At 54.4% G+C, this 20,132-nt stretch overlaps 3 protein-coding genes across 6 annotated transcripts in view; 1 reads left to right on the top strand and 2 right to left on the bottom strand.

Moving 5' to 3' along the window:
* Positions 1–16: 16 nt before the first annotated feature.
* Positions 17–4,936, bottom strand: LOC310902543 (steroidogenic acute regulatory protein, mitochondrial-like). 2 transcript variants are annotated; one of them, XM_083844252.1, is made up of 7 exons: positions 4,743–4,936; positions 3,810–3,932; positions 3,280–3,425; positions 3,032–3,190; positions 2,777–2,952; positions 2,595–2,688; positions 17–2,517 (listed from the first exon to the last, which is right to left on the bottom strand). In XM_083844252.1, exons 1-7 carry the CDS (start codon positions 4,804–4,806, stop codon positions 2,416–2,418), a joined length of 864 nt encoding a protein of 287 aa, XP_083700378.1. In that variant the 5' UTR covers positions 4,807–4,936; the 3' UTR covers positions 17–2,415. The 2 variants fall into 2 exon arrangements, with proteins under 2 accessions (XP_083700378.1, XP_083700377.1); XM_083844251.1 differs by lacking the exon at positions 4,743–4,936 and adding an exon at positions 4,539–4,705 and having other exon boundaries at positions 3,032–3,425.
* A 1,008-nt stretch (positions 4,937–5,944) lies between these two features.
* The window catches only part of SGPL1 (sphingosine-1-phosphate lyase 1), a 55,392-nt gene continuing 41,204 nt past the window's right edge, over positions 5,945–20,132 (top strand). The window contains exon 1 of the mRNA XM_083844404.1: positions 5,945–5,971. Within this exon, the coding sequence (XP_083700530.1) occupies positions 5,960–5,971 (12 nt within the window). The 5' untranslated portion in view covers positions 5,945–5,959. The remainder of the gene's footprint in view (positions 5,972–20,132) is intronic.
* On the bottom strand, positions 7,198–19,711 carry LOC310902594 (microsomal triglyceride transfer protein-like). Of its 3 annotated transcripts, XM_083844402.1 has the most exons (18): positions 19,251–19,711; positions 17,766–17,947; positions 17,508–17,651; positions 16,979–17,086; positions 16,727–16,843; positions 15,909–16,048; positions 15,671–15,821; positions 15,035–15,192; positions 14,403–14,568; positions 13,854–13,961; positions 13,523–13,735; positions 13,221–13,435; positions 12,666–12,763; positions 11,849–11,970; positions 11,376–11,603; positions 11,048–11,172; positions 10,611–10,781; positions 7,198–9,718 (listed from the first exon to the last, which is right to left on the bottom strand). In XM_083844402.1, the coding sequence occupies exons 1-18, from the start codon at positions 19,315–19,317 to the stop codon at positions 9,568–9,570; spliced, it is 2,664 nt and encodes an 887-aa protein (XP_083700528.1). In that variant the 5' UTR covers positions 19,318–19,711; the 3' UTR covers positions 7,198–9,567. The 3 variants fall into 3 exon arrangements, with proteins under 3 accessions (XP_083700528.1, XP_083700527.1, XP_083700529.1); XM_083844401.1 differs by lacking the exon at positions 19,251–19,711 and having other exon boundaries at positions 17,766–19,235; XM_083844403.1 differs by lacking the exons at positions 11,849–11,970; positions 19,251–19,711 and having other exon boundaries at positions 11,376–11,468; positions 17,766–19,237.

The raw sequence follows: 20,132 nt of genomic DNA, 5'->3' as shown, positions 1-20,132 counted from the left end.
CCTCTTTTCTGAGACCTCTGCTACGAGGACCAACTGTAGCACAAGCAATAAGGACAAGGCCAAAGACCAGAAACAGGGTTTACAAAATGCCTGTCACCTGGCGGTGACTTTTTTAGCCAATACTGCCCTTGGCCAGCTTTGTGCTAACACCAACTTCCAGCATCCCCATGACCACGACCCCAATCTCTTCTCCCTTGTATCCAGTGTCTGTAGGGCACCAAGATGTTATGGGTTCCCGTGGGGAAAGCCAGGAAGCCCCGATGCCAGGAGGAACACTGCTGTGCCCATGGCATCACGCTGGGCTCAGCTCTAAGGGGTTAGGGTTCCTCTGCGGGTGGGAGCTGCCCTCTTGCCCCCCCACCTTTTGCCTTACGGTGGGAGAAGCGGGGTGAGTAATGCCATTAAAACATTGTGCCAAGTACTAAATATATGCACAGCACTTTAGAAGCACAGGGCCCCATGCAGCTGGCAGGGGAGCTGGACCCCCAAGGGCCCTGGAGGCAGGAGGAAGGTGGGTGCCTGTGGGGGACGAGTGCTGGTAGGGAGGAGGCTCTGGGTGCTGAGGTGGAGGCTGAGGGAGGCTCTGAAGGAGGGAGGCAGGGCGGGAGGAGAGGCCAGGCTGGCAGTGCAAGGTGTGCGTGGCGCAGCTGCATCTGCTGGTGCTGGCGGTGTCGCCTTCCTGCCTGTACGAGGGGAAAGTCTCTGGAGCAGTAAGCTCGTCCTTCCGTTTTGGGGATGCCCCAAATCCACCTTTCCCTTGCCGTGAAGGGCTGGGAGCACAGGAGGTGTTGAGCATCTTCCCTCTTGTGGCCGGAGGAGAGGTGGCAGACAGGGTTTTATTTCGGTGCTCGGTTTCCAAGAAGGAAACCCATCAAGTGCGTACGTGGGGGGGGCACGGAGAGCTGCAGAAGGCTGCCAGCTCTTCTGTGCTCTTCCTTCCCCACCCCCCTCCGGTTCACTTTCCAAAACGGGCTGTGATCCAGCACGGTTGTGGTGCTGTGTGTGCCCACCCCTGGTGTCCAGGGCTCGTTGGCGAGGTGGCCAGGGGTGCTGGGAGCCCGGTGGCTTTAGGATGTGCTGCTTTTGGGACTGCTGCTCTGCGGTGCCACTGATGCATAGGCAGGGTGCTGCGTCCACAACAGTTGCGTGGTCAGAAGATGTTTGAGGTCAGGGCATCTCGGAGGAACTCAAATGATCCCGAAAGGGCCGAAGAGATGTGAAGAGGCTCCTCCTGCCCCCCATCACCTCCAAGTCGAGGCTGGACGAGCATTGCTCTGAACAGCACCTGGACGTGCACTGCCTCCCCAAACCGCTGCACGTAGGCATGAATCGGGCATGGCACGGAGCCAAACGTCGAGCCAAGCACCCAGCACACCTCACCGTGGGACGCGGACAGAGCGGGGTGCATCCCACCCTGCCCCTTTTGCAGCTCCCTCCGCTGGGAGGGACAGCATTTATTTATTGTGCCAAAGATAACGCTTCGCTTCGGGCGCCGTTTGCGCTCCCAGGAGCATTCCCACCCCGTGCGAAGCCTGGCGGGAGGCTGCACAGACCTCTCCCGCTGCTCCTGCGGATGTCTGGGTGCCCTGAAAAAAACTACCAGCTGCGCTCCCCTGGTCGGTGCTGTCCTGGGCATTATGGCTTTCTTGCAGTAGTTTTTGCAGTGGTTCATTGCTGTAGGGCAGAGGGGGTCGGTGCCTCGGTGCCGCAGAGGGGACGAGGTTTTGGCACAGGGGTGCTGCCCCCATGCCCCTCATACACCACCAGCTCCTGCTCCCTCCTGCGCTGCCACCAGCGATGCGATGTGTAAAGTTTTGTACATACCAGATTCAGAGCTTTTTAACTTTTAATATTTATTAATTTCATTGGGTTCGCCTTTTTTTTTTTTTTGGAACTCTAACATAATGTTTAAAAAAAAAAAAAGAAAAATTCACACCACTATCTGTTTCTGTTGATTTATTTGGGGCGTAGGTGGGGGAATAATTTATGAGCGTGTGACCTGCATGTGGTTGAAATGAGTCTCACGGGGTCAGAAACTACCTCTTTGTTTTATTTAACTCCTATTTATCAGCCAGAGTTTCACCTAGCTGTTTCAACAGCGTTTTTTTTCCCCAATAAATAAGACAGAAAACCAGCTGGACGTATAAATTACAAGCACCCTGAAAGGTTCTGGGGGTGCTTTCGTGACCCCCCTGAAGAGGAGCTTTGCTCCTCCACGCCTTGTTTTTGCAGTGGCTTCGGTGGTCCCTGCTCCGGCTGCGCGTGCTCCGAGTGGCACAGGAAGGAAAAATCCTATCCCTATGTACATATATACACACGTATAAATACAGAGCGTGGCTGTTCCGAATAAATAAAGATTGGGTACTGGAATGGGTGTGGAGGAGCCCCAGGGTGATGTGGGGGTCCCAGGGGGGCTCACGGCTGCGCAGTGGCCGAGAGGTGCTGGCGGAGGTGCCCGATGAAGTCCGCTTGGCACCGCGGCAGGACGCGGTCGGTGACGGCGGCGGGGATCCAGCCCTGCGGGAGGGAAAGCACCCAAAGGGTCAGGACGGAGCCGGGGTGCCGGGCTGGGGGCTGTTTTGGGTGTCACTCGCCTTGAGGTCCACGCTGAGCAGCCAGGTGACGCGGGTGCAGCCGGGGTCCCCCGCCAGCGGTTGCAGCGCGATGCAGCTCAGCCGCGTCTCAGCCCTGCGGTGGGCGAAGAAGGGGAATTTCAGGAGGCGAGGGTCCCTCTGGCTGGGTGCTGCGGGGTCTCCTCCCAGCCCCGGTGCTTTACCTGACGCAGCCCTCCTGCGCCGGCAGCCACTCGAGGCGCGCGGCGGTGCCCACCAGGTAGACGGCCGCCTGTGTCCGCCGGCGGTGCCGCACGCTCACAAAGTCCCTGCGGCCCACGGGGCTGGTGGCGGTCACCTCGTGCGTCACCAGCGTGTCCTCGCCCAGGCGCTGCAGCACCTGTGGGCCCGGAGAGCTCGGTCTGCGGCCAGTTCCCACCCCGATGGGATGTTAACCAAGGCCAAACGTGCCTGCCTACCTCCACACGGCTGAGGCTGGGGTTCCAGCGGGGCATCTGCTCCAGCTCCTCGAACAGCTCGCGGTGCAGCCACCCCACCGGTGCGGCCAGGACTGCCTCCACCCGAAACACCCTGCCCAGCCCCGGCAGCACGGCGCTGGACACGGCGGCCCCGGCATCCTGCGGAGCACAGCGCCACGTCAAACCTTCTCCCCCAAATGCCCCAGAGCTTTTGTGGCATGTAAAGGAGATGGGTTCGGGGGCTTTACCAGCAGAGCCTCTGCCTGCCAGCTTGGGGGGTGCTGCAGGATGCTCAGCGCTCGCTGCAGGGCTCTTTCTCCTTGGTGGATGTAGGAGAGATCTGTGCCGGAGAACCGGTGGGAGCCGATGTCTCCTCCGGGCTCTGTGCACCTGGCTTTAGGAGCAAGTGTAAATGCAGAAAAATACGAAAAATTCTGCTCCCCCTCTCCCCAGCTTTGCTTGGGGGTGCACATGTCCAGGATAGGGGGTCGGGCACAGGAGAAGTGCAAACCCAATGAATTTGCCATGTTTCAGGACTTTAGGTGAGCAGGTGGAACTGCAGACACAAACCAAGCCCTGGCCTTTCCAAAACCTCAGCATCTGCCCCAACTTGCCACCAGTTTTAAGCTACTGGAGACCAGTGCAGAGGTGAGAAGCCAATTAGCTCCGTCCCACCAAATAATAACGGGGCAAATCAGGGCATTTTACTGCCCATCCCTCAATGAAAGGGGGCTGAAAAACACGGTGTGCAGGTGCCTGGGCTGAGCAGGCTGCTTACCAGCGTCCTTCCCCATGAGCCTCTGGATATAACAAGGGATTTCGGAGGGCAGGCGATGGGAGCCTCTCAGCACCAGCCCTCTCACGTCCTTCTGTATCGCTGCCACGGCTGTTAGCTTCAGGCCTGGGGGAGAGATGCGTGCTGGTCACCACTGAGCATGTGAGAAAGATGCAAACCATTAAAAAAAAGTGCATTTTTGGGGGGCTGTAAAGGAAAGGAGGCTCCTGGCTCTCCTGCCTCTGCCACAAATGATGGAAAGCCGTGGTGTGGCTGCTGAGCATGGCCAACGCCTCCTGAGGTCACCACTGGCCGTGCCCAGATCTGGGAGGCTGCGGGAGGATCACGCTTGTCCTGCACAGCTCCAAACCAAGCAGATTCCTTAATATCAGGATACTTCAGTATTATTCATTAGATACGGTCTGATAAGCAAAAAAGACCCACGCCGTTCCGCTCCATAACTTGTCCTGTCGCTGATGGTGGAAGCAAACTGCATTAATGAGCCGAACCAAGCTGCTCCGAGACAGGAACTCCATCTCGGGCTTTAACTTTCCCTCCCCGTACTTCTCACAAGAGATTTTCCCCACAGGTACTTGCAGAGCAAGCAATTACACCCGTTTGCAGCACACAACCGAGCCCACCCTACGCATGGCACGATGCAGGAGGAAAACACAGAGCGCATGTACGTGACACGTCCAGGCGAGCAGCATGGGCACACGTGTGTCCACGCACATGTACGTGCAGACTTAACACCTCCTTTAGGGCCTTTTAATCATTTCCTCTTAGCATCTCCTTTTGGATCCCCTGAGCATCTCCTTTGTACACCCTGAGCATCTCCTTTCGGACCCCCGGAGCATCTCCTCTCAGGTTCTCCTTTTGAACCCTCTCAGCATCTCCTTTCAGCCCCTCATTTCTGTGTTTTCCCCAGGTGCTTACCGGGCAGCCTGCGGAGGTGGTCGTGGGCGATGCCGCAGCACAGCTTGACGGTGGCCTGCAGCATGGCTCGGGGATAAGCGCCCCGTGGCGTCCCCTCGCGCCTTTATGGGCGGCCTGAAGGACGGCACCTGGTGATAGGAGTGCTGCCAGAGAGCAGCTGGGAAGAAGGAGTGCTCAAGGACACGGCAAGCAAAAGGAGGGGCTGGAGGGAGAGGGCGCGCATCCTGCTGAGCCAGCACTCGCTGCGCTCTGCGCTTATTGCGGCTGGGACGTGGCTGAGATGTGACATTTGTGGTCCCCGGCACTGGAAGGTTTGTTGAGGATGGTGGTTGCACACAGCCAGGCTGGGAAAGGCAGCTGGTGGCATCTACACAGCAGGCAGGAGAGCAAGCAAAGGATGAGGTAGGGGATGGCAGCAACGTGGCTTTGCTCTTGGGGAGCTCGGGGCCGTGGAAGCCACTGCTGCTGAAGTCATGCTCATGGAAAATCTTGTTTCTCGCTATGGGAACTTCTTAGGAGTTGTGATTGCTGCTATCCTGCCTCCTCAAATCACTCCTCATTTTCTTCTGGCTCTCGGCAATGCCTGCTTTTCCAAGCACTTTGAGAACCCTGCGTGATATTTGCCATGGAGGGGCTCCTCCAGCCATGGTACCCAAGGGGCAGATGTTTCTGTTTCTCTCAGTATCACTGTGGCTCACTTAGTTGAGCCTCAGAGGCTCAACTCCAGCCTCTGAGGCTGCAACTGCCAAAGTATTTGGGCAAGGTGCCCAGGAGGGCTTTCTGGAACATCTCCATGTTATCCAAAATCACGGAATCACAGAACAGATGAGGCTGGAAGGGACCTCTGGAGGTCACCTGGTCCAACCGCTGCTCATGCAGGGCCACCTGGAGCTTCCCTGCGGGGATAACCCCATGCCACAGCCACTGGGGTTGCACAGCTGTGCCCACTTGCAGCCCCTCAGCTTTCTTCCTTGCTTCCTGATTGCTGCAGTGGGTATATGAGCATCCCCCACCCACCATGGTGCTCCTCAGCTGCCTTCCTGTGTATTTACAAGGTGCTTCAGGGTGGTTTCCTACACTATGATATGCTCCTGTGGGCTTGTGCATGTGTTGTGTGCTTGCAGGAGAGCCATGCATGGGTGATGTGCACAGCCCGAAGTGCTCCTGAGCTTTGCAGTCTGAGCTTGGGATGCCCACTGTAGCCTGATCCCAGCTGTATGGGAGACTTGGTGAGTTGCAAACTGCTTTTTTTCTGGATTATTCCATGGGGTTTGTGCAGTTGCTGAGGCCTAGCAGCTTGGAAATATTGAATTTTTATTTTCTTTGCAAGGAGAGAGGAAGCACAGTGGATGTTAAGAGACCTGCCCCAGTGCCTTAAATGTGCACCTTATGTCTCCTGGGGAGAGCCTGGCCCTAGGGGTGCTCTGTCCTCTCACATACATCCTCCTCACTTCTGTGCATGCTTTTTTGGCTTAGTTTTGTCTGCAGAAAGCTGGAGTAGACAGGCAGATAGTGTTTTATCACCCCATTTGGTGGGCAGTGTCCCCAGGGGCTGTATGCCACGTGCTGGGCATGGGCTGGCGTAGAGGGAAGGAGCAGGGTGCTGGTGCTGTGCACCAGGGTGCTCTGCACCCAGACCCTGTATGGCCACGGGGAGAGGTTTTTGGGGAGGACATCCCCATGGGGACCGGCTGCAGCCGCTGGAGGTCACTGCTGATCCGCAGCTCCGCATGCGAAGCCGGTGAAATTGCTCCAGGAGGTGTCCTACAAGCGGATAGTGCCACCGGCTGTGAAACGCCCAAATCCCGACCATGAGATGAGAAATGGGAAATCACGGGCTGCTCCCTGGGGAAAGGGTGAAGATGGGGAGCAAGCAGGACTCGGAGGAAGAGGGGGCTTGCTGCTGCTGCCTTCCTCGCTCACCCACTGGCTATCAGCAAGCTGACAAGCACAACAAGGAGATAGGGGCTGCCTCCTCCCACGGTCACCCAGATCCTCCTGTTCAGACCCGAGGGCAAGTCCCGGGGTGGTTTCTCGCTGCATCCTTGAGGTTTGCTCTGTGTGAGATCGTCCCGTAACCAGTGGAGCCTTGATGCAGGGGAGGCCCAAATTTCAAGCTGTGTCTTGGATGGCCTCCAATCCTCTCCTTCCTGTTCCTGGGAAGGTATAAGACAACCTTTCCTGCCCCATGGAATACCTCTTGCAGGGCTGCTGTCATCCCTAAAGGTGCTCTGGGGGTTTTCAGTAACAGAAGTGGCCCTCATGTCTCCATCCTGCAGCACTGTTGGGGGCATTTAGGTACACATCTGTAGGGCACTCTAAATATGGACCCAGAGAGCAGGTCCCTGGGGAGCATGAATTTGGAGTGGCTTTGGCCATGTTGTTCTGGCTGGGAACGTCTATGGGATCACCTCTCTGCCTCTATGTCCAGAGAAGTCAAGAGTCAAAGAGAAAATACAAAAAATACACTGCATTTATTTCTGTACATCACCAAAGCACTGGTAATTAGTGCCATCCAGAAGAAGCAGACAAGTTTCCTTCCCCAAAAAGCAGGAGACCGCTACATTAACATCAGGTTCTCAATTTCAACAGTCCCAGTTTCCCTATTATTCCCAAAAAAGCAAGTTTTCTAATACAGAAAAGGGCTAAAAATATTTCAAAGGCACCTCCTTATCAGGAAGGAACAAAGAAGTACTGCTGCTCCTTGCAAGCTTCCCTCTCGTGCTGGAGAGGTGTTCAGCATCCATGCCCGATAACAATCCAACTTGGGAGGAGAATGCAAAACAGAAGAACAATATTTACTGAAAGCTAATTGTGATTTTCATAGATTGTCACTGAAAGAGCCCAAATATCAGCATAAAAGGGAAGCTGCCGTATCTCTGTTGCTGGAACTCTGCCTTCTGCACATGGGGCTGGGGCGACCTTATCTCCATCTGCTGCCTCGGGTAGCAGGGAAGGGGAACTGCTGTTCGGGTGATAAGAGGGGCCAGAGGCTTCCCCATTAATATGTAAACTTTGGATCAAAAAGCAGATGAGAGGCCCTAGGCAGGAGCCACCTCTCTCTCAATAGATGGGTTTGGACTCCATGTGTGCAAGCAGAATGCCCGCCTAGTGGTGTTCGCTGGCTTCTGTAAGGAGGAGGAAGGGGATGGGGTGGAGGTGTGACCCCAGTGCTTAGCTTCACCAGTTTTGGCTGAATAATGACCACCCTGAGGGATGATTACCTGAAGCAGCAGTTTTGTAGTACTTGGCCAAGCTTTCTGTGATAGACCCTCAAATCCAGAAAGGACGACTTCAGTTTCACCCTCTTGATCTCTTTTCACCTGCGTTTGTCCCGTGAGATGGACTGAACCAGTGAAAATTAATAAATACCCACAGGATGGAGAATTATCCAAACACCTTGACAGCCTGCACCCATGGTTTGAAACCAGCTGGTTCTCCAGCTGAGCATTGCTGACTGCAGATCCAGCTCTGTATTGCACCCCTGTCGGAGTAACAATTTATTTGCTTCTGGTGTCTTTGCCCAATGCTGGGAGTCCTCATAATCTCAAACCACCTTTCAAATTCTTTTCTATATTAAAATAAAATTAAAATAAAATTAAAAATAAAATTAAAATATTCTTTTCTATATTAAAATCTCATGCATGGTCGATGAGGATCAGCACCACAAGGGTGATATGCAGAGCTGTGACAATGATTTAATAGCTTGGCACGCCCTTGTTCTTCCCCTTTCCAGACTCCACAGTCCCCCATCTCCTCCTGACTTCCCCCAGCAGCTGGTGGCTCTCCACCACTTGTTCCATGTTTTTCATCTCGATCTTCAATATGATTCTCCCTGATTTGAGGTGAGGGCTGAGACTGCAGGTCCATGCTTTTATGGAGGGTCTCTTGCTGTTGGGTAGACTCCCTTAACTTTGCTTTGGTTTCCCTAAGGTCTGTGGGTCACATTCCTCTGCCTTGCTCCTTTTTTATTTCTTGTTGCCCCAAGCAGGAATCTGACCCCAGTGAAATCCAAGCTATTCCCCTGCTGGCCTCACCCTTGCTGCCTGGTGTGGCACTGGCCATATCCCTGGCAACAGAGAGCACATTCCCTGCGGGAACAACAGGATGACACAGAGCTGGGCTGCCTTCATATGCAAATAAATGCAAACACAGCTGATTACACTAGAAAGAACATACAGTAAGTGGCAACAGGTTATGCAGCATTTTGTTTTTCTGTGCTGTTTCTCCCTGAGGATTATTCTGGGGTGAATGTCTACATGGCTGCATTAATACATATACATATATTTTAAACGAAACCCCATGCCTCCTCCAGAAATAAATTTTTCCATGTTCCTGGACTCCTCAGCATCACAAAACTGTGTGTTAAGGGTGTGTGTGCCATTCACTCCCCCTGTGGGCAATCTGCTGCTGGCCAGCTGTAGATGTGTTCCCTTCTGACTGCCTAATAAATGGGGTGGGGGAAACATGGCATTTTTGGGTATCAGCTTGCAGAACGCTTTCTTAGGCTATCAGAAACTTAATTGCAGCAGAAGGCAGAGTTTTACAAGGCTTGTTATATGGACTGCTCTGGCTTCAAGCAAGCCATGAAGGAGAAGAGCTCAGGATAAGGAAAGTCCAGGGTGGGAAGGTCAGACCTGGCCCCAAACCAGAGATACCTCTTGACGACGTGCAGCAGTTCCTCTCGGTCTCTTCTGAAGCCCCCATTTCAGCATTTCCCATCATGGCTGTGGTAGAATCAGGCAGGGCATGTTGGGCTCATGGAGAACTGGGGCACATGGCAGGAGAGGATGCAGTAATCCAGTCCCAAAGTGCTCTGGTTCTCCTACGCTTCCTTCTCTGCCGCTAGCAGGAGGCTGCACGCCCTGGAGTTGTCCCGCTGCAAGGCCAGCTCCCGGCTGGGCACAGCGCCCTGCCTGCCCTTCCGAGCAGTGCTGCTCTGGTTCCCAGCAGATCTGGAGACTGTGAAGATCTCTCTGTTGGGACAAGGGGACAGCAGATCAGGAGGCCGTGGTGGTGGACCTCATCCTTCCAGAGCACCGTGTTCATCTGCAGGACTCCATGCCTCCTGATGGCACATCCACTCAATTCACCATCATCTTGTAACATCTTTTCCCTCTCCCTGCCAGTCCTGACCCACCGTGCTCAAAAAACTTACACCCATTAATTCCCTCTTCTCCCCCGGAAGTCCTCCTCTTTATCAAGCCTGTAATGATGTTTGTAAAGTAAGCCCGTGGCTGGTGGGACCTTCCCTTGCTGCCCATGGTGTGATCCCTTCTTGTTGGGTTGCTCCAACCCAGCCCTGTGCTCGGGGTGTGCAGAACATGGGCAGAAAGTTTGCATGGGGCTCTGTGAGACACAGCTCTTGGAAAGGGCCTGGTTCGGGGCTCAGGGAGGAGAAGCAACTGATTAATCCTCTCACCAAACCATTAAAATTGTTTCTGGTCAATCTTTTCTTGAATGTGGTGGCGAAAATGCTCCTTAAAACATTTTCTTTATATGCGTTAATCCTGATATGCATAATGATTGGGACTGTTGTGTTACGCAGTCTTTTCTGTCTTCCCAGCCTTTGGCATCTGCTTTGCTAGTGGAATTCCTTCCTTCACCCTCCCCTGACTGTTGGGTACAGTCACTGTTCCTCGCACTCTGGGCACCTCCAGTAAGGGCTGCCTGAGCCTGGTGTGCTGTAGAGGCACCCGTGAGAAAGAAGCGTTGCAATGCCTGAGTTCAGGGGGTTATCATTAGCAGCAGTGGGCTATGAGTTCCTGCATAAAGCAGATTTATCACCTCCTGTGCTGGGTGTTGAGGATGGGGACGGCTTGTCCTTGGTGAGGAGCTCTGCCAGTGTTGCTGCTCCATGGAGCTTACCTGTATGGGACCTGCTCCTCTCTCAGCTGCAGGCACATGAGCACTGGGCTGCTGGAAAACCTCAGGAAGGTGTCGAAGTGGATGGAGGAATCTGCCTCTGTCTGGCTTCTCACAGTGGTTTGGAGGAAAGGGGCATCTAGTTCTGCCTGGAAGTCGATGGCGAGGCTTCCCCTGCAGGAGCAGAGCACACAAGTGTGGTCACCGAGCAAAGGCCCTGGACACTGGACAGCTCCTCAAACACCTCTGTTGTAAGTCCAGCCATGGAATTGAAGACCCTATGTGTCCACCACCCCCTGTCCGAGGCACGGCTGGACCCAGCAGGAGAAAGGCAGGGGGCTGTGGCAAGGCAGCCCGAGGTGGGGCAGCCCTTGTTTCGGGTGCTGAGCCCCCTGGGGATCCCGTATCCCCCCCAGCCAAGCAGCTCCCCACCCACTCACCTGGTGTGGATGCTGGTCTTCAGCTCCTGCTCCCAAATGTTCACGTCCATGTTGGTCGAAATGTCGAGCCCGAGCCCGCCCAGAACTTTGACCACCACTTGGAGGCCGGACTGTAGGGGAATGACCTGGGGGAAGGAGAGGGAAGTGCTTGCTGTGCCCAGGCCCAGCTCCTGGCCCAAAGACCTGCCACAGTGCCACCTCAACCCTGCGTGTGTATCCACAGTGAACGAGCATGACCTGGTGGATTTTAGGTGTGGGATTCACATGGTGCATCATGGACCTGTCTGGTGGCCAACGGGGACCGAGGTGGGTCACCCATATCCAGTACCTGGTGGTGGTCCATCAGCAGGAGGTTCCCTTTGACCACGCTTGTGGGCTCTCCGCTGCTTAGAAGAACCTTGGCCATTAGGTCTGCGTACCCCTGGAAGAAGACAATTGGCCGCAGCTGAACGTCAAAGAAGACAGCGGACATCCCGGCCTTAAGCTCTGTCTCCTCTTCCCCTTCCAGGACGCTCTCTCCCAGCATAGACTCCATCCCTTGGGCTTCGATAGTGACCTAAAACACAGAAATGGGGACACGTCAGGTGCACGGGGCACAGCTGGAGACTGATTTTTGGGCACCATGATGCTATTTGTCCAACCCTTCTCCTTTGGGGTAGGCTCCCTTCTCCAAAGCAGGGCTTCCCTTTGGTGACTTTTACAGCAAGGGGGTGAATTAACAAGCTGCACGCCCTCTGGGATTTCTGGTACGGGGTGCTCTGGGTGGGGAGGAGAAGCCAAACCGCATTGCTGCCCTCTCACCTGAGCTGCACGGAGCTGCCTGTTGTGGCTGAGCAGCGAGAAGTCAGAGACGCTCTTTCTCAGGAACCCGCCCTCCAAAAACAGCAGATCCAGCCCAAAAGTCGAGAGCAGGTCCTCAGTGGCTGAAAGATAGAGCTGCCCATGAACGCCTGGTGAAGCTAAATTATTCAGAGGGGGAAAGTTTCTCTGCGCCTTCTCCTTCTGTTCTTGAAATAGCAGGGCAGTGGTTTACCTGCAGGTGTTGGCTATTTTGCCCCTGCGCATCCCCTACAAGGCTAGGCTGAGATAACTCGAAGGGGGACAGAAATGAGGGCCGAGGGGAGAAGAAGTAAGCAGATATTTAGCAAGCACTGTTTGCTGTAGCTTCTTTGAAGTTTGGTGATTTTTGTCTCGGTACAAGGATTCTCCTCTTTGAAGACCTTATTAAAAATACCAAAAGAACTGAGGAATGGGGCTAAGTATCTTGACTTATCAGGAAGAGCACAAACTCCCACCTACAGCCTACTCTTGGCTTTGTCTCCAGCTGAAGTTCCTCTGTCAAATGAGCAGGATTTGGGAAAAATATGTGATGGGGCCCAGCCCACCTGCTGTGGAAAGGAGGGTGGTCACAGGGACCTCAGAGGAGGGCAAACACATCTCAGGTGGTGGCAAGCAGCCAGCATCAGATGGTGCTGGGCGATGTGCTCAGAAGCCCCAGCCTGAGATTTTGGGGGCATTTCCATAAAGCTGAGGCCTCTGCTGCAACCTGCCTTTCCCCACCAGCCCCTCTGTCAGCCTTTTGAGGGGAGCAAGGGACCGGTGTCCTCTGTGGTGTCACCTGTCAGAGGTCCCAAGAAAGAGGAGGAGATGCCAGCTTTCGAGAAGTGGTGGTAGTTGTTTATCTGTGAGTCTCCCATGATGTCCTTCATTATCTTCCTGGAAGCAAGAGGGAAACCACATGTAAGGACCGGGAAGGAAAGAAAATGAGAGAGGGCTGTGCAAAGAAAAGGAAATACGAATTTCAGAGCTATTTCAGTTGCTGATGAGTGTGAGCAAAGAGGGAAATGGGCAGACTGGGTCTGCCCTGGAATTTGCCTCTCCTCTGGTTTATTAGGGTAAACCATCCGAATATTTTTGTGCAGCTTCTGCTTAGCTCTGGAAACTGTTAGTTCTTGGCTTGTTCTGTGCCGATAGGGAGATTAACGCGGTTACAAACCGTGCGCTGCCCTGTGAGCTGGAGCTCTGCCCTCCAAGGACTCTGCTGCAGCCACGAGCCTGGGTCCTGTGGCTGCTTTGGGAACCCAGCTTTAAGGTCTCAAAAGCTGAAGCAATGAGGAGGAAAAAAAGCAGTGTAAACCTAGGGGAAAAAGGCAGCCTCCTGCTCCAAACCCACCTTGCTGGGTGGTGGTCAGCACGCAGGCTGCTCTGGACCTTGTGCAGCAGGAACGTCGCCGTTTCTGTTTCCATCTCCCCCGTGGCCAGCAGGATGTTGATGACATCCATGGGCAAGGGCTGGCTGTCCAGGAGGATTTCTGCGGCGGCCAGGCGGCATGTTTTCTCATAGCTCTTCCTCTTCTCATGGAAAATCCTCCTCATCGCCCTCTTCACCTGGGAGAAGGCAGTTTGAGAGATGCCAAGGGTGGTGGGGACCCCCATGGGAAAGAAGCACAGAGCTTTGGTGGCTTCATGTCATACCTCGCTGGAGATGTGCCGAGCAGGGAATCTCCGCAGGGCAGAGATGGCCGCGGCCGAGATGGCAGCGGGACCTTCCTCTGCGTGCTCCAGGAGGATGGGGATGGTCTCGGGCAGCACCGCGTTCCCCAGGGCCAGCAGGTGGATCACTGCCTCGGGCTCCTCCTTGGCACCCCTCAGCCCTGCGAGGATGGTTTCAACGCCACGCTCCACCTCCTGGTCGGGTTTGGCAGGGGAGCAGAAGCAAAGGAGGATGAGGAGAGGGCCGGGAGGTGTTTTGGGAAGCCCTGGGGGGTTTTCAGGTCTGGGGAAGATGAGGTGTTGCAGGGCCCACCTGCAGCCCGCGCAGCCGCTGCCGGCACAGCTTGCCCACCACGGAGCCCAGGGCAACCGCCCCCGTCTCCCGCACCTCGGGGGCCAGCTGCTTCCCATCCAGCTTGTCCTGGGTGTTAGGAAACGTGAGAAAAAAGGGAAAAAGAGAAAGGAGGAGTGTGTTTTAGCTGTTATCTCAGAGCATTTATCCAAACAGTAAGGAGAAGCTGCCTGCTTTAGAGGAGGCGATGCGTGGTTTAGTTGGATAGAATGCTGATTTTTCACAGTGGCTTTTAGTTCAGCTTTTATTATTGGTCATGCAGTGATGTAAAGCACCTTCTGCTGGATACTTCTCCCTGAGGAACATCTACTCCTATCGCCAGTGTCCCATTAAAAGCACATAAAATAATCACACAGATAGGAAGTTCTGTTTCTACAGACTTTTATGTCTATAGAATATATCTGTGCATCTACAGATAAATATTTTTTGCCATTCCCTCCTGGCTGAAAACAGGTGAGGACCCACCCTGGACGTGGGCCCCTCTGGAAGGAGAGGAATGTCCCCACTCACCAGCACCAAGCGGAGGAGCTCTTTTGAAGGCCGGGGGGAGAAAGCTGCTGCATAGAGAAATGTCTGCAGCAGGGACTTGGGCTCCTTGCTGAAGTCAAGGAAATCCGAGAGAGCTGCCAAGGATGCCACCGACTGCGCGGCCACCGCTGCCTCCACGACGAAGGGGCTGGAGGGAGAAAAGGGAGGTCATCACTGGTGGTGCTGGAGGAGAAACTCAACCCCCTCTCTGTGCTTTATGACTCATTGGAGCTTCAGTTCTTGGGTGAAAAGACCCAAAATGCTGGCTCTTGCTCTGAACGTCCCCATTTTTAGGGCTCACACTGTCCAGGATGGATGCTATGGCCACGGGTGGATGTTATGTAAATGGAGCATTTGCTCTGCTCCAATGCCAGCTTAGTAAAAAAAAAAAAAAAAAAAAAAAAAAGGCCATGTGGTGGTTGTACAGTGTGGGAATTCAGGAAAACCAGAGCAATTTTGGACTTCTTAGGTCATGGTGGGAAAGCTACTGCGCTGCTGCCTGGACTGGGTGTAGTTACAGAGCAGCATAGAAGTGTCCCTGTGTCCCACGGTCCTATATGCCATTTATCGGCATGGAAAGCCCCTTTTGGTGAGATAGTGACCCGGAGCCTCACAGCATCTCCTCGGGTGCCCTCTTCAGCAGCTGCAGCACATCTCTCCTCTTGGCACCGCGCAGCATCTGGATGAACCTCTGGAACCGCCACGTGGCCGCCGCCTGCGAGATGTCCCTCTTGGCTCTCTGGCCGTCAAAGGTCTTCAGGTAGGCTACCAGCTGTAAGGACAGATGGGGGGAGTTTTGCCTCTCTCTCTCGGATACTGAGTCAAGGGATAATATTTAAACTCAGGTAATGTTTAGGAGTGGAAGTGGCCCATCAGGATGCTGAATTTAGGCCATGCAGCCAGAGGGATGAGCAGATGATCTACTGCATGGTCCCGCCTGCACTGATGAGGGCTTGTGCTGAAGCCCCAAATACTCAATTTGAGAGACTGAGGGCATCACCAGTGCCTGTGAGTCATTGTGGCTCCAGAATTACCAAGCGAAATGCCTGGGGGAATTGAGGAGGCAGAAATCTGTCCTTGCCAGCCTGACCAGTGGTGGAAGCACGTTCTGACCTCAGCGCTAGGATGCGTTTAGCCTGGCTGGATGTGCCAGTCGTGCACCCTCACAGCGGTTTAACCCCAAATCTTTCCACCTCCTCCCATCCACCCCAGGCACATGGAGATTTTTGGGGCCATGCGGTGTCACTGACCGAGGGGCAGTGGGTGCAGCCCCTCCTGAAGGGCAGGCTGGCTGTGCCCAGGGGCTGGTGCTGGCCATCCGTGCCAGCCAGCGCGTCCTCAAGGCTCCTTCTGGCCTCTTCTTCTGGGGCAGGAGATGAGGACACCAGCTCGAGCTGCTGCCTGTTAGGGGAGAAGCAGCCACTGGTGGGTTTGTTGGTCCCACGCCGAGCCACCCTGTCCAGGCCGGGGGATGGGGACATTGCTCACCTCGAGCTGATTTTGACACCGGTGGTGGACCTCAGGGCTAGAGCCACCATGTGGCTTTCCTCCGCCAGCACTGACTGGAGCACGCCATCTTTCACCACGTACTGGCTTCTGCTGGTGGGCTGCCACTGGACTCCAAAAATCTAGAAAAAAGGAAAACCCAGAAGGTCCCAATCTCTTCCCAGGGGTGGGAGAAGGCAGCCCCCGATGAGGACCGTGGCCTGTGGAGGACTGGTGACACCGTGTGGGCTTTCCCTTTTATTGCAGGGTGGTGTCACCGTGCCTTGGCTGCTGAGGAGGATGAAGGCAGCGGAGGGAGGAGGGATGCTCCTGCCTGGTGTGGGAGATGCGTGGGGATGGCAAATTGGAAGCCTACCCTCTCGTGGTTTCTCCTCACACACACCACCTCCTGCTCTGGATAAAACCCCGTTTCCTAAAATTGTGCAGGGCAGAACTTATTTTCTGGGGTGAGTTTGCCATAACTCATAGCCAGAAAGCTTGTTTTATATGAGCGCTCGGCATTTGGCTGCCAGGTGTCAAGACTCCTGCGAAGCCCATTGGGAATCTTTGTGGCAATGTTCCTTTCTACACTGAATTTAATACAATATATACATATAATGATTTTAATTGGGGCAGAAATAACTGCATTAAGGCCCACAGAGTTTCATCTTTTTATGCCAGGGGCTAAAAGCTCATCCCAGGCTGGCACAGAAGGCTGCCTGCTGGACTCAAAGCCCACCTGCAGGAGGATTTGGTGGGACAGCCCTAATATGCTTGACCTAAGCTGAGCTCTACCACCACCGCGAGAGCCATGGACTTGCTTTGTTCACGGAGGTGAATCCCAATTTTGGCTTTGTGCAGCTGAGGAGATCTTTTGTCTTTGTGATGGAGTGGTTGGACACGGCGTACGTGACCTGGCAGCTTCCGGAGGCGTCCTCCTGAAACACAGATGAAACCCTTGTGGATGTTTTTCCCTTCATCCAAGGGAAGATGACAATTTTGTAAATGTGCCTGGTCCTGAAAACCACCTGCAGCTGATTTACGTTTCTCAGTTGCTGTTCACAGCTCCCTACCTCGACAGTGGTGCCGGCGTGGGGCTGCAGCTGGAGCAGACTGACGATGCCTCGCTTCAGGTTGGAGATCAGGGCGCCTTCTGTTTCGTCCCCATAGAGGGCTTTGACCTGGGGGGGTAAGATGAGGCGTCAGGCTGTGGGGATAGCTTTAGGGGCCCCCAGGGAAAGGCATCTCCCCTGCAACCTAAGCAATGCCCTGAAGGTTTCACCATCGCATCTCTCAGCTGGCTTTGTGGAGGTGTGTGTTTTCTCATATTTTTCTTTTTTTAAAAAATAATAATTCTCCTCCTTAGAGGAGAAGGCCAGAAAGGAGCTCACATCCCACCTTTGGGACCAAAACCCAGATAAAACCCTTCTGGAGGACGGGGATAAACCCAGGGTGATGCTGCACCGCAGCAGACCGTGTGCTCCTGTACATGCCACCGCTCTCCTCCTCATGCTCCAATGTAAAAGCAGAGCCAGGGCAGGTGCTCATATGAGCTTCATAGCCAGGAAAGCTTTGGATCCCTGCAGGAGGCTTCCAGCTGACCTTGCCACTGCTCCAGGATATGATAATTGGCTGCTGGAGCTCTGCCTGTGCCTCTGGGCTCAGCGCGATCTCCGCAGGGGGACTTCCAGCACCATCCTGCCCCTTCGCCTCTTCTGGCTGCTGTCGGGCTTTCAGGTCCTGGATCTACAACAGCAGAAAGCAACGGTGTCTGCTGGAAAGCTGCCATGCATCTCGTGGGGATGCTGGCAAGGGAAAGGGATGAAGGAAACGCGGCATCACCCCTTGCAGGAGACGTACCTGCACCCGGAGCAGCTCCTCCCTGCCTGGGTCCCTCCAGAGCCGGCGCACCCCGAGCAGTGCCTCCGCCTGCAGCCAGCCTCCCCTGGGGGACGGCTCGGCCACGGGGTCCAGCCGCACGGCCAGGGCATAGCGGTACTGGTACTGCCTGCCGGGTGGGAAGGAGAGCGCCTGCGGGTCCCCTGAGGACAGGCACAAACGTTGAGGGGTGGTGGTCATCGCTCCCTCCAATCCCCGCATGCCAGAGGACCAGGGATGCTTGTGAACTGCACTGGGTGCTCTTTGAAGCTTGTGACCCGTAGCCCAAATCCCAAATTTCCTCTGTCTACACAGACAGCTGCTCGTGGCACACCCTGCTACACCTGCTCTCCCCATTCCTACTTTTCCCATTTCTATAACATTTTGGGGTTAAGGGAAATTTGGATATTCCAGGAATATCCAAATATCCAATATGGATATATCCAATATTTGGATATTTCAAATATCCAGTATGTGGATATTCCTGGTTGCATTTCCCCTCTTGCCTTGGAAATTATGGCCAGAGCAGGGGCCCTGCTTGGGGACTTCAGCACTTTTGGAAAATCCCATGCAAGCTCTTTAATCCCGAAGCAAATTTTTCTGAGTGTGCCCACGGATAGGCGAGATGGTTTGAAGGTCTTCTCAGCTCTGTGCATTAATTAATGCAAAGTCAGTTAACTTGGGGACAACACTGGTAATTTTTTTTTGCTAGGAGACGAGAGACTTATTTTTCATCTACGTTTTCCCTTTTTCCCCTCCTGAGTAGATAAGTAGTTGTATCAGAATCTCCAACTCTTAATTAAATCACTGACCTTGCAATAGGGCAAAATGAAGCTGCTGGGGGCAGCTTTGGATCCAAACTCCCCTTTGCTTTAATCTGACTTGTTCAGAATTAGCTGGAGTTGCTTCTCTTGTTCATGTGCACATACGATTTGGGGCAGGGGTGCCTTTGCCGTGACAGACATTCAGTCTAATCTCTTTTTCTAAAGCTACTTAAAATTCTCCTGCAAATCTGATGTGCTTGCTGAGCGCCTGAAATGTTTGATGGTTTTGCTACTTTTGTTATAATGACAAACTTGGTTTTAAAATCCCTCTGAAATATTAGCACAGTCTCAGGGGAGGGAAAAATTCCCAATTTGAGCAGGAATCACTGGAAATCCAGCTAACTTCCCAGGCCTGCCCTCCACCAGCCAGCCCAAAGAGTTTCTGTATTTGCGTGCTGTGCGCAGTTGGAAAAGCCGCAGCTCTCGGCTGTTCCTTGCCCCCCAGGAGGACTTCCCTGGCCCCCCAAATTCCCCAAACCCATGAGATGCTCGGTGGCAGCTGCCATGGCAGTACCTCTTCCCTCCCCATTTAGGGGCTTTTGCAGGGCTCCGTGCAGAGCAGCGAGCCCCGGGATGCTCTTTGTGCGCTGGGACGAGCATCCGTCCCGCTTCCCGGGGCAGCCTCGGCCCCAAAGCCTCTTACCTTTTGCCGTGCTCAGGAAGGAGCAGCAAAGCAGGGAGACGGAGCACCAAAATGCCTGCGGAGCCATGGTGGGCTCTGGGAGCTGGGGAAGGAAGGGCTGGGAGAGTGGCCGCACGCACCAGTGGCCGCGCTTTGCAGCCGCCGATGGCAGGACCTGACCTTCTCCCAGTCCCGGCGCTCCACTCCCGAGGAAAAGCAAATAATTAAACCTTTGCACCAACCCCCAGCAGCCACGGAGGGTTTGGAAATCAGCTGGGCTTTGCCAAAGAGCGGCGGCGGTGGGGGGAAAGCTGCAGGAAGCGTTTCAGGGTGGAGAGAAGGCAGCGGCGTGGCGAATTCGCCCCGTGTGGGAGGCGGATGCTCGCTGCCCCATCCTTACCAAACCTCCCCTTCCCTCCTCCAGAAGGGTTGCTTTTAAGAAGAAAGACCCAGGGGTTTAGGGAGGGAAAGCAGCATTTTCCCTCTCCATTGAAGTTAGGGACTGGGGTTTGCAGGCTCAAGTTACTTAAAGGGCCAGGCTGGAGGGGCCAGGACAAAAACCAGCGCGGGAAGGGGTTTGGGAAGCCGATGTTTCGCTGGCTGTGCCCCTCCATCCGTGCGTATTTCTGCGTGTGTGAGCTTTGGGCTAGCTGCATTTAAGTGGCTCCTAAAGCCCGTGGTTGCAAAGGGCCAAAGATGGGTTTGTCAGGATGCAGAGTGAATGGGCAGCTTGCTTCCCACTCAATTCAGAATCAGGCAACTTTTGTACAGCCCCCAAATTGCTGAACTTTTGTCCCAGACCCATCTGGGGACATCACGCTCTTGGAAAGATGCCTTAGGAAACTTTGCAAATCTATGGACCTAAACCCAGTGCTGCTGAAACGCTGGGTGCTCCTCCAGCCC

Source organism: Anser anser (genome assembly GCF_964211835.1).
Source record: "Anser anser genome assembly, chromosome: 7".
In the NCBI taxonomy this organism is placed as follows: Eukaryota; Metazoa; Chordata; class Aves; order Anseriformes; family Anatidae; genus Anser; species Anser anser.
Note: the sequence above shows the minus strand (reverse complement) of the source record. Positions and strands in the feature narration are given on the sequence as shown.

Coding starts and splice junctions, on each gene's coding strand:
- LOC310902543 (XM_083844251.1), bottom strand. Junction 2,953..3,031: donor CCAGCCTCAGCCGTGTGGAG/GTAGGCAGGCAC, acceptor CCGGGCCCACAG/GTGCTGCAGCGCCTGGGCGA. Junction 2,518..2,594: donor TGCTCAGCGTGGACCTCAAG/GCGAGTGACACC, acceptor TCCCTCCCGCAG/GGCTGGATCCCCGCCGCCGT.
- LOC310902594 (XM_083844401.1), bottom strand. CDS start 18,155: ATGGGAAAAGTAGGAATGGGGAGAGCAGGTGTAGCAGGGTGTGCCACG. Junction 17,652..17,765: donor AGGAGCTGCTCCGGGTGCAG/GTACGTCTCCTG, acceptor CTGCTGTTGTAG/ATCCAGGACCTGAAAGCCCG. Junction 11,173..11,375: donor TGCTGATGGACCACCACCAG/GTACTGGATATG, acceptor TCCTTCCCCCAG/GTCATTCCCCTACAGTCCGG.